This window comes from Diabrotica undecimpunctata, chromosome 2, assembly GCF_040954645.1.
Source record: "Diabrotica undecimpunctata isolate CICGRU chromosome 2, icDiaUnde3, whole genome shotgun sequence".
NCBI lineage: Eukaryota > Metazoa > Arthropoda > Insecta > Coleoptera > Chrysomelidae > Diabrotica > Diabrotica undecimpunctata.
In genome coordinates, this window is record NC_092804.1 from 7,383,680 (window position 1) to 7,397,381 (window position 13,702).

At 34.6% G+C, this 13,702-nt stretch overlaps 1 protein-coding gene across 1 annotated transcript in view; it reads right to left on the reverse strand.

Moving 5' to 3' along the window:
• LOC140433120 (uncharacterized) overlaps positions 1-13,702 on the reverse strand; it is a 247,345-nt gene that overhangs the window by 206,437 nt on the left and 27,206 nt on the right. Inside the window, exon 2 of the mRNA XM_072521173.1 lies at positions 7,790-8,228. Coding sequence (XP_072377274.1) covers positions 7,790-8,228 — 439 coding nt within the window. The remainder of the gene's footprint in view (positions 1-7,789; positions 8,229-13,702) is intronic.

Genomic DNA, 13,702 nt, shown 5'->3' on the forward strand with positions numbered 1-13,702 from the left:
TAGTTGATAGCTTGCTTGAGTATTGTAAACTGAGACGTAATCTTCTAATAGAAAATGGAGATTCATTTGCTTCGATATTAAGACTTCCAACTGGACTGGTTCTATAGGCCCCTAGATCTATTCTTAGTGCGGTATTTTGTACACTTTCTAATTTTTTTAATATTGAGTCCTTAGCTGAATTATATACAATTGATATCCATAACCTAATTTACTGCAGATTAAGGATTTGTAAATATTTAGTAGCTGTGTTGTGTCTGCGCCCCAGTTATGATTTGCTAGTACTTTAAGAATATTTATGTTCTGTAAACATGATTTTTTAAGTAATTGGATGTGTTTGTTCCAAGTAAGTTTTGAATCAAAAATCATACCTAGAAATCTAAGTTCCTCAACGTTTTCTAAAACTTGATCATACAGTGTTAATTCTGGAAGATTTGCAACAATTTGATCATCATCATTCAATATTCGCTTATCCACTGCTGGACATAGATCTCCCTCATAATTTTCCATCTATTTCGATCTTGTGCCTCTTGCATCCAATTCCTATGACAACGTTTTAGATCGTCAGTTCAACGTGTTGGTGGACGACCTCTGCTTCGGTAGGCATCATCTCTTGGTCTCCATTCCAGTATCCGCTTTGTCCATCTATTATCTGTCATTCGAGCCACGTGACCTGCCCAGTTCCATTTCAGTGTTGCTACTCTCTCTACTGCATCAGCCACTCCTGTTCTTTGTCGTAGCTGGCGATTTGGGATCTTATCTCGTAGTGAAACGCCCAACATAGCACGCTCCATCGCCCTTTGACACACATGGATCTTTTGAACTGTTCTCCTTGTCATGGTCAACGTTTCGGTACCGTAAGTTAACACTGGCAAAACACACTGATTAAACGTTTTTCTTTTAAGGCATATTGGTATATCAGACGATTTGAAAATATGGTTCAGCTTGCCGAGGGCTGCCCAAGTCAGTCTTATACGACGTAGAAGCTCAACGGTTTGGTTATCTTTTCCTATGCGAATCTCATGACCTAGGTATTTATAGGTCATTACCTGGTCTATGGATCTTGTTCCTACGCATATATCTTCGCTGATTACAAGATTTGTCATCATCTGGGTTTTAGATATATTTAGTTTCAATCCCCCTTCTAGCGGGGAAAGGTAGAGCTGATTTAAAAGTTCTAGGCCTCATTTATCCTATCAGCTATTAGTACAATATCATCTGCAAACCTTAGATGGCTAAGCTTTTCTCCGTTTATGTTTATGCCCTTGTCGGTCAGTTTTGCCCTTTTACATATATATTCCAAAAGCGTAGTAAACAGTTTCGGCGATATGGTGTCCCCTTGGCGTACTCCACGTTGTATCGGGAATTTCTGGGTTTGACGATCACCCACTCTAACACTGGCTGTTGCGTTTTGGTATATATGTTTAATTATATTTATATACCGATAGTCAATTCGGCATTCTGTCAAGGCTTCCAACATTTTTTGTTGATTTACGGTGTCGAATGCCTTTTCATAGTCGACAAATATTAAAGCTAGTGGTTTATTATATTCAGTGCATTTTTCTATAAGATTTTTTATTACCAGTAGGTGATCGTTTGTTCCATAGCCTTTTCTAAAACCCGCCTGTTCTATGGGCTGATAAAATTCCAATTTATTTTCTAGTCGTTTCGTAATTATTTTTGTAAATAGTTTATAAATATGTGAAAGTAGGCTTATGGGCCTGTAATTCCTGAGGTCGGTAGCATCCCCTTTTTTATGAAGTATGATAATTTCTGCGTTATGCCACTGGGTTGGTGTTATTGCTTCCTGCAAACATCTAGTGAATAGTTTGGCAAGGAACTGCCATAATCTTTTTCCAGCCACCTTCAAGGCATCTTCCACTATTTCATCGCCTCCGGGGGACTTATTGTTTTTCCATCGTATTGTATCGTAACAATTTGATATTTTCGAGAAAAACACATTATATTGGTTTTAACTGTAGAAAATTTCAGTCCTGTTATTTTAGACCATTCTTGTAGGAAATTAATAGAAAGTTGAATAATGTTTGAAGCCATATTAAGATTCTTATGAGAAATATCGATTACGAGATGATCTGCATATAGGATTGCTTTAACAGGGTTTCGGATACTGTTCTCGATATCGTTAATTGCAACTAAAAAGAGTGTTGCGCTTAGTGTAGATCCTTGGGGTATGCCATTTTCTTGTATATAGTATTCTGAAAGTTCTTGATTTGATTTAATTCGGAAATTTCTGTCATGTAGAAAATTTTTGACGAATGCTAGAAAATTTCCATCTATGCCCCAATGCTGTAATTTAACAATAACGTGATATTTATATATAGTATAATAAGCTTTAATTATATCAAAGAAGACAGTTATAGCTTGTCGATTAGTTGCAAATGCCTCATTAACTGCCGATTCTAGCGACACTAAATTGTCAGTTTTGCTTCTATTTTTCCTAAAGCCACTTTGCTGATTAACTATTAGATTTTTTGATTCTAAAAAGAATTGTAACCACCCATTTCAAATTTTTTCTAGTTATTTACATAGGGAAGATGTTAAGGATATTGGTCTAGAGGATTCCGAGTTTGACTTGTTTTGTTAGGTTTCAAAAGAGGAATTATTGTAGCGGTACTCCAGGATTTAGGAAATTGTTTAGTCAAAAATAAAATATTGAAAATATCTAAGAGTAGATGCTTATCAGCTAAAAGAAGCTTAATTAAATAACAATTTGGAATTTCATCTGGTCCAGGGCTAGAGTTTTTAAGTCCTTGCAGTGCTTCGATTAGTTCTTGCATACTTATTGCAACATTTAGCGGACTGATGGAATCTGCAATTTTGACCACTTTTTCTATTTTCTTTTTGTTTTCGACAAATAATGGATCATGTACGGAATCACTTGAATATGTCTGAAATGAGTTCGCTGAATCGTTGGCTATTTGACTTTTTTTTTAATTAAGTTTCCCTCAATGTCAAGAGAGTTAATTTTTTTGCTGCATGAAATGCCTTTAATCCTACGGATGTTATTCCAGACCTCTGATGCAGGAGTATCGGTTATTGTGGAAACATAATTTTACCATGATTCACGTTTACTTTTCTTAATTACGTACCTTGCGTAGGCTCTATATTTTTTTAAAGCTGTGATGTTTTCCGGTGTATGCTGTTTTTTTAATGCATGCTTACTTTGTTTAAGTGCCTCTTTACATTATTTTTTTCACCACGGTACTGAATGTTTACGTTTTGATTTTATTGTTTTGCCTATAATATTTGTGGCTACCTCTGTTAACATTAAGGTAAATTTCTCTGTAACAACATTAATGTTATCTCCTATTGTTCCAAAATTAGGTAGGTAGTCTTCAATATGTTGTTGGTAAGCTATCCAATTTGCATTTTTAGTTTTCCATGTTTCTGAAAAATTTATAATTATACTTTTAGAATTATTATTTCTTATTTTTATAGGCCAGTGGTCACTATCGTATGTATGGTTTAATACTTCCCAGTCCATACTAGAAGCTAGGGAACTTTTACATATAGTCAGATCAATAGCAGAATTATTGCCGGTAACACCGAGTTTTTTCTGCTGTATTTAGTAGTACAAAATCTGTTTCATTAAGAAATTTTTCTATTTGTTCTCCTCTTTTGACTGTGTTTATGTTATTTCTCTTTTGGTATTCTTCTGATTTAAATGTGTAACACCAAAGGAAATTTATGAATTCTACTATACGTCAAATTATTAAACTTTTAGTTTATTCTTTGTATATGTCTTTCCAGTAACAAGTCTAGACAGTTGATGCAGGTCTCTTTTATTTAAAAGGAAGATTCTTATTTGGTTACAATTTGAATAATTTATTAAGACTTCATGAAGGGCTTTAAATAAAAAATATTTCTGATTTTTCTGCTACAACGTGGGACACTTAACAATGCATTAAACTGTATGTCGACCCACAAAACCTCAATCTTTGTGAAATACTCTTGACAATGACATATATTTTAAATGCTTTTCATGTATGCGTTTCCGCAGAGAAATAGACCGAAAAACAAGCAAGAAAAATATTTATAGAGTTGTCCCGTAGGGACAATAAATCTAAGCAAGAGCCCAGGATTCTCTCAGACACGTGTATGCTAAATGTAAGCCATAAAAACTGTGAATAATTCATTGTAGTATTCATTTTGTTTCCTCCTGACACATGTTCACGTATGCCAAATCGATTTTAGCGTTCACTCTTTGGAGAATAACGATATAATAAAAAGAAGGTATAACATGTTTGCGTGAAATGAGCACACGAAGATAAAATAAATGCTTTCAAATTCTAAAAATTCTGATTTACCAATCGAAGGACGCAAAGGATTGTTATTCCGTTCCCCTTATTATTATTTTTATTAAATTATTAGACAGGATGATATTTTTGTGCTCATAGGAGAAGACAAACGAAACAATTGAGAGTGTATATGAATTGACACCTATGCTACCTTCTTTAGACATAAAGCTATTCAGAAACACACATGAAGAGCGTGATTCCAAAACTTACTTAAGCCCAAAAAATCATAAATTGATTTTAACTGCATCGATGACCAAGAGTTGCTTTTATCGATATGATCATTTATGTATCTACAAAATATACAAATAGTTTATTTATTAGAACGAAATGCCTTCTTAAAGCTCATAGAAATGTTAAGAAAATGTAACACGCGATTACAAAATTACTCTAAGGTGCGATCTGACAGAACGTGGAGTGGCGTTCTTGGCAAACCAACACAACGTGGAATACCGTTTTTTTTAATATTTGTGGTTTACGATATCTGGGATAGGGCAAAACTGTCTATTTATGCATGGCCGGCGCGACCTAACTCGTTGTTTGTCTGTATATTGATCCAGTTCAAAAGACAATCGGAAGCTGATGCACTGCATATCTAACCTTTCGGTCGCGGACGCGGTTAGGGAAGGTACGGTCAGTTTTATGATCTAACGTGAGGTGTCAACCGTTGTCTCTTTTTGGATCGTTACTATTGATTTTATGTTTCTCTTTGCCTCCGTCTGGCTCGCAGAGATAAGAATACGGCCGAGGCGAGAAGGCCCTGCCTGTCGTAAGAGGCGACTTATGGGTAGGAATCGAGAGGTGAAGAGCCGTCGCTTGAGGTGTCGGGTTTGTAGAAACGCACACAGACCCTTAGGCGTCACGGTCACCGGTCTACACTCCTAGTATCCGAGACGAGACTCTCGGGAACCACTCTACTCTTATTCCAAGAGAACCAGGCGAGGTTGAACGAGCTGAGCCCGTACACACCTCTCTTGGCCTTACACCACCAATCGTGGTGTCAGTGTCCCGGCACGTACCCAGGTAGACCAGGGTCCTGCCAAAATTTATTTTAGAGGGCACAAAGCTTAGCAATGTTTCTCTTTGCCAACGTAAACCAGCGAAGAGCTGATACTGAACAAACATAGTTCAGATCTGAGACACTAGTCCACGCCCATTTGTTTACATGCACTATCGATTCTCAATAAAGCTATTTTAGTCTTGGACTAAACATGAGAGAAAGCATCGCTGATTTGTCGAAAAAAGCATCAGATCAAACTTACTCTTTTACTGCACTTATAAATATCGCAAATATATGGCTTAATTTGATTATTATTAGATATGAGTCCAATGTATAGTTGTCAAAAATTTTAGAATAAATTGGATCAAATTTATAAAACTATAAAAAATCTGTAACAGATACTTTAAATCTAAATTTGCCAATTTATCAAATCCAAATCAATGAATAAACATCTACACAATCTACAAAAATCCCTAAAGGGTTTTGTTCAATAAGCACACTTAACTACCTCAACTTGTTAGGTAGTTAGGTGACTTTATAAAAAGTCTTAATATTTATGGTTCATGTATATTCTTGCCGATTTTAATATGCATCCAACATTGTATGTTATAATAAGTGTTTTTTTTTAATTCAATTCAGTACTACAGATCCATTTACTTCAGACCCAGGATTGGATGGATCAAACAGAAATACTGGACAGCACCGAGAGGTATGGAAGGGGATTAAAAAATATACATAAACAATTTTTATTGTATCCCCACATCCCTATGAGGACCGAGGAGGAGATTTAGTATTAATCCTCCTTAAATTAATAATAAATTATTATTTCTTTTAAAATTAATATTAGGATATAAGACTTGGTTGCTCATAAATATTGTTGAATTGCCTGTAGAAATTTCTTTAAGAGCGTTTATTTTCCAGTACAATCCGTTTGGATTGTACTGGGAAATAAACTGTACCCAATCAGTTTGGGATTCTTAAAACCCAGTTTCGGCCGTTGACATCCAATTTCGGAGAACATCGGAAAACCCCGGCATTCAATATCGTTAATGCGATTTAAAATGTATTTTAACAAAATTCCGCTTACTGAGTAGAAATTGTATGCCTAACAGGACACGAGATATTGCCGATGACAACGATTTTATATTTTCCTATGGCAGTACTAGTAATATAAGTGACAATGATTATGAACAGTGCAATGATATGGCACACAAATTTTTTTATGACGACGATGAAGCTGTGGGCAACCGTATTTAAAAAGAACATAAACGCAGTGAGTAGTAAGATAAAAAATCATAATAATAATGCCAATTTTGGAGGTCTTACTACAAGAAACAAGAATCTAGAAAACGTGTCAAATACTTTTTCTTTGTTCATTTTTAATAATATTGTTGATATAATAGTAAAATGCACAAATCAGAAAGTTTAAGATTTTTATAAATCTAATGGAGATATTCGAGGGAAATTATCATCACCAGAAGTTGTTACTGTAAAAATAAGGACATTTATTGGTATAATTAATCGGTCTAAAAGTCCCAGGCCTAACCTTGAGATAGCGACTTTAATGATAAATCCTCTACATGACATTTAAGCAGTGTCAACAAAAATTCATTCAGATGTCATTGTAATTAATGTCATTCGGATTATTGAAGTGACGCTACTTCTGTGATTTTTGGTTTTTTTATCTCTGTCATTTAGTGGGATTATTATTACTATTATAATGATTAAACGATGGCTTGCGTTTTTTCCAAATGTTTTCGTACCGACACCAATGATGCTGAGCGGCCTGGAAGGCCAAATAAGGCAGTTTTTCCCGCAAACACTGAAAATAACGCTGAAAATTATTATCAAAAACCGCAAAATGAAATTGTAAGAGATAGCTGATATTCTAAAGTTATCAAAGGGTAGTGTTTTTACTATTATGCATAAACATTTGGGTATGAGAAAGCTGTTTTTCCCAAGTAGGTGCCGCATTTTCTTATATGAAAGCTAAAACAATAACGAATTGATGAGTCTCGACGATGTTTAGACATGATTAATCGAAATAAGTCAAATTTTTGGCATAGGTATGCCAAAATAGATACAAAATATCTCCATCACTTCACTCTGAAGTCAAATAGGCAGACGTCTGAGTGGACAGCACCCGGAAAAAGCGAAACAAGACGCAACAAATCGCCAGAAAGGTCATGATCTCTGGACCCGCAAAGAATAATTTTCATTGACTATTTAAAACAATTGGAGAGAAACAATCAATAGCTACCACTACATTGGTTTATTGGAGCATTTGAAAATCGAAATTATAAGAAAAAGGTTTCATTAATTGCACAAAAAATTGTTTTTTAACCAAGTCACAATCCACCTGTCACAAGTCGATGACGTCGTTCTCTTTAATTGGAGTTAATATAATTGATTTACTGTCAACCGATTTTCGTGACTATAGCAATTTTTATTCTATAATGATATAATTATTACTTACTAATGGCACTGCATTTATTGTTGATATCACATCAGTTAACTTCCTAAGACTATTCTCGTCATCGAAATAATATAACTTTCGATGTTGGTAACTAACTGTATAATTATTCTCATGAAAGGATATATTAATCTTCTCTTTAATCTCCTTGAACCTATAAGGTCCCACTTCTTGAAATTCCGGCTTGGCCGAAATGTTATAGATTTGTTCAGGATTTGTCCAATTGAACAGGTAAATGTCCATGATGAGGGGAGGATCGTTGGTGTTCCACGCTTTATACGGTCGTGAGGTGGGTGTGAATTTGAGGGCTTCGGCAAGAATGTATTCGTAGATAGCTTCGAAGAACACGAAGATGGAGACGCCGACTCCGATGAGAAGTAGACCCAGGACTAGGAGACATATCTGGCCGATTTGCCGCCTCCGTCGTTTCATCTTCGAGTTTCTGAAATACAAAAAACCAAATTAGCATGTAAACAAACTACTGACATTAGAAAAAAGCATTTGTAACATATCTAACACACGATTAAAAGTTGATTCTGATCTAATAGGCTAGTAAAGAAAAAAAAACAGCTAAAAAGTCGTATACAGGTTTTTGAAGAGATAACGTTTGTTATGAAAATGAAGCTCAGAGAGACCCACCACAGAAATATTGGTTGGTTTTAGTGTCTTCTCCAGAATATTTTGTTTGTTCTGTTATAAAAGACCTCAAACATTCCGTGTAGCTATTTTCTGTAGTTTATGGTTATAAATCTTCGTTTTTCACCCGAATCACATTTTGTTTCTAGATCCTGATGAATCACGTCTTTCAAACATTCCTTACCGGACGAAAAAATGCATCGGTACCATCCGGATCACGAAGCTTGTCATCCGAGGCCTCGCAGCTATTGCTTATACTATCAACTTTCGTAAAGTTCGTCAGGTATATAACCTTTAATCGATATCATCATCAGTGGCGTTACAGCTCTTTATGAGCCAAAGCCTTCTTTAGAACAATCCTCCATTCGCCCCTGTCTCTGGCAACTCTTCTCCATGCTCTAATTCCGATAGACTTTAAATCATTTTCTAGGTTGTCTTGGTACCTAAGTCTCGGTCTTCCTCTTCTTCGTTGTCCGATCGACCCTCTTCGGTCAAAAACTTTTCTGACTATGGCATCTTCCTCTCGTCTGATTACATGACCTATCCATCTGAGGCGTGCTACCTTAATGAATTTTACAACGTCAGGTTCTCCAAATCTTCTATACAACTCAAAATTGTAACACCTGCGCCACAAACCTTGTTCTTTTATGTCTCCATATATTCGTCTTAGTATTTTTCGCTCAAAACGTTTGAGCAATTCTTGGTCATTCTGTGTTAGTGTCCAAGTTTCTGAACCATATGTTAACACTGGTCTTATTAGTGTTTTGTATACAGTCAGTTTAATTTTTCTAGGCATTTTTGAGGCCATCTGTCTTATTAAGCCATAGTAACACTTATTGGCGAGCACTATTCTTCTTTTTATTTCTTCACTGACGTTGTTATCTTTGGTTAGCAGCGACCCTAAGTATATGAAGGTGTCAACACCTTCCAGTTCTAGGTCATCAATTATTATTCGTGTAGGTGTCGGGTTGCTTGACCTATACACATATATTTGGTCTTTTGAACATTTATATTTAGTCCCATTCTGTGTGCAGATGCTCTTAACGACCGAAATGCTTCAGTCAGAGATTCTGTGGACCTACCTACGATGTCTATGTCATCAGCGTATATGAACCTTTAATCGATATACCACTAAATAAATCTCAAAATTGTTTACTTTTGATAATAAGTACACACTAAGCACTTTCAAGAAATGTTTGACAAATTTATTTTTTCATTTTGTCATTTGTCTATTTATAAAAAAAATACATAGCTGATGATATTTACTTATACAGTAATTACAGCTGTTGGGCATCCCTTGTTCTTTTAATATACATAAATTTAGTCATTTTTAAGATACTGTAACAAAAAAATACAATTAACATACAGGTCATGTTTTCGGTTTAATAATCCTCCTAACAAACCCTCTCTGGTTTATAAAAAGTTGTATAAAAGTTTAATTAGTTTTTGTTTGATATTACACTCACATTTTTGGTACCTATTCACAACTTTTTTAAAGTTTATTAATTACCAATTACCAAGTCTTTTTTTGGTAAAAAAAAAATCATAATGTCTTATGTAAGACTATGTCTGACTAATCAATATTTGCAGTGCAAAAAGGAGCATTTTGAGCTCTTAGAAACAAAAAATTGACATTTTTGAGTATTTTGTTAGAAATGGGATCTTTAGTAACGTTCAGTTTTATTTGAATGCTATAATAAATATTGTTTTTAATTATATAGCAGCACTAGAGTTATCTAAATTTGATTGAAATGTTTCTAATTTGTTTTTTCATTTTCTTCTCTCCATGATCGCAATTCTCTAGTTTTTATCTTCAATTTTTTTGCAGATTTCATTATTCCTTATAAATATTTTTTTCGTGGTTTTAGCAAGCTCTACTTTCTTGATAAACGTATGGAATAATAAGTGCAAAAATGCCAGTACCGCACTACACAGGCAAAGATAATTATTATCTTTTAACTGCAACATAGTCATTGCTGTAATTATAAAAAAATAAAACGGTTATTTCAGTTGATATTATTGAAACGTAGCTCTGATAATATAAAAGATAGTTTCCAATTTAGATAGTGTCCAATTACAATAATAATTAGTAAGAAGATTATAAACAACAAAAACATAAAACAAAGTGTAGTGAAATAAACAAAATATATTTCTTTTGGGATATTTTTTTAAAAACAGCTGATAATATTTTTGCTTGATTAGTAAAAGCACTATTTTAATAAAATAATGCTATCAAATTTATTGAAAATATTTTATGATGTTTTTTGTTACTAGATAGTTTCGTCTTCTATTACTTTTATCTACACGTCTTTCTGATTATTGTCTTGTTATTCTTCTTAGGATTTTCGTTTCAGTTAAAAAAACACGATCTTTAAAGAAAAAGAACACTTCGGTGACCAGTAGAAACTAAGACAGCATTTTTTGCTTAAAACCAAAGTTTTTTTTAATAAACGTACCTATGAAACGACCTCTGTGGAGAGTCCTGACATAATAAATTGAAAGTATAAATTTCTCATAAAAATACAGAATTATCGGTCGCAAGGATACAATATTCTGTATTTAGATGAAAGTTGGGTAAATATAGGACATACAGTAAATAAGTTTTGGACTGATTCAACCATAACCAGTTGTAAGGATGCATTTTTAGAAGGCTTGACTACTGGTCTAAAAAATCCAAAACAAAGAGGTCCGAAATTCGCCTTGTTACATGTTGGATCTGATATAGGTTTTGTACCAAATTCAGTATGTGTATTTTGAGCAAAAAATATTCAGGCGACTACCATGACGAAATTAACGCCGAAGGGAAAGTTAAATGTGGTAGTAATGGATAATGTTCCATATCATTCATGCAACCAAAATTTACCAAGAAGCTCCACATAAAATTGAAAAATGGTTACGAGAGAAGTATATATTTTTTGAAGCATATTATTTAAAGTTAAAGTTAGTTAAAAAGAACGTGGAGATAATTATAGCAGGAGACCTTAACGGCAGAACCGGAAGGAAAGAAAACGATAAAGTAGTGGGGAGATTTGGAGAGGATGAACAAAACGATAACGGAGAACGTCTGATTGAACTATGCGAACTAAACAACCTAAAAATCACCAACGGATTCTTCAGACATAAAAATATTCATAAATATACATGGACGCAAGAAACACGAAAGCTGAAATCGATAATAGACTACATAATAATCAAACAAGATACCACAATAAAGATCAAAGATGTGCGAGTCAAAAGAGGAGCAGAATGTGGAACGGACCATAGACTACTGACAGCAAAAATGGGCATTAATTGGAAACATAACAAGACCCCCTCCACAGAAGAACCGTTGAACACTATAAGAGAAAAACAATACAATATAGAACTACTCCAAGAACAATCAATAAGAGAACTATACCAACAACGTCTAGACCAAAAATTAATAGAATTTAGATACGATACGGCAACATCGAAGAAATATGAAGAAATATACGAGCATATAAAGGCGAGTATAAAGCAAGCAGCATTCGAAGCCCTTGGGGAAAAAGAACATATAACAAATAAACAGCACTATTATGAAATAAATGAACCAACAAAAAGAATAATTGAAGAAAAAAAGCAACTATACAGAAAATGGCTGACTACAAACAACGACGAAGTTTATAAAGAATATAGAGAAAAAGATAGAGAAGTGAAAAAACAAATAACACAGCGAAAGAATAAAGAATTGGAAAGAATCTGCTTAAATATTGAAACATATATAGGAGGTACAAGAACTTCGGAGTCATGGAAAGTACTGAGAGGATTGAAACAAAACTCAAAAGAAAAAATTAAATTGGGAAATATACAGGACAAAGAATGGAAGGACTACTACAAGGAACTATTAACAGAACAAAGACCACAATTCATTGGAAAAGAAAACAGGCGAAGACGAAGCAGATTCCCACAACACGAAATAGAAATAACAGATAGGGAAATGAGAACGGCCATAAAAGCAATCAAAAATAAGAAAGCACCGGGACCTGGAGGCATCTCACCTGAGCTTATAAAATACGGATCAAAAAAATTACACCGGATGATACAATGGATATTTCAGAAAGCCATAAATGGAGAACAGCTTCCAAAGGAATGGACGGAGGCATATATGACATCTATATTTAAGAAAGGAGATAGAAAACGATGCGAAAACTACAGAGGAATAAGCGTAATATCATCAATAGGAAGATTATATGGGAAGATACTGCGAGAAAAGATAGAGCAAGCTATAAAAGGCAAAATCGGGGAGGATCAGGCAGGCTTCACGGCAGGAAGATCATGCATAGACCACATATACACACTGGAACAACTGTTGGAAAAGAAAAAAGCAAAAAATAGAGATATACACTTGGCATTTGTGGACCTGAGAAAGGCGTATGACTCTGTACCAAGGTCAAAACTATGGGAGGCAATGTACAAATTAGAAATACAGACGGAGCTCATAGAAGCTACAAAAGTTCTGTATAAAGAAAATAAAGTGTCCATTAAAATGGGAACAAGAATCATAGGAGACTTCACCACAACAAAAGGGCTCCTGCAGGGTTGTTCCACATCTCCAACCCTATTCAAAATATACTTAGAAAAAGCCTTGACTACATGGAAAAGAAAATGCGAAGGCATGGGAGTACCGGTACGGAACGAATACCTATATACGTTAAGCTTTGCAGACGATCAGGTAGTGATTGCACAAGACCAAGACGACCTCAGCTACATGATGAAGAAACTACAAGAAGAATATACCAAGGCTGGCCTAGATATTAACCTCGCGAAAACAGAGTACCTATCTACAAGTGAAGAAGACATAGAAGATCTACAGATTGATGACAACATAACAATCAAAGGAAAGGATAAATTCAAATACTTGGGGTTTATAATCACGAAAAAGGCAACAACAGAGGAAGAAATTACACAAAGATTAGGACAAACAAGAACAGCAATCCGACAACTTAACTCAGTATGGTGGGATAGACACCTAAATATGAAGACAAAAACGCAGATTTATAAAACATTAGTGCGAAGTATTATGACATATGGGGCTGAAAATTGGATCATAAACAAGAAAAACAGCAGTAAGGTAGTAGCAACAGAGATGGAATGCCTGCGAAGATGCTGCAGAGTAACAAGAATGGATAGGAGAAGTAGTGACGAAATAAAGTAAAGAACATCAATAGAAACAGACATACTAACATATATAGAACAAAAAAGATTAAAGTGGTATGGACATGTAAGAAGAACTAGCGACAGCAGATGGATAAAGAGAATAAC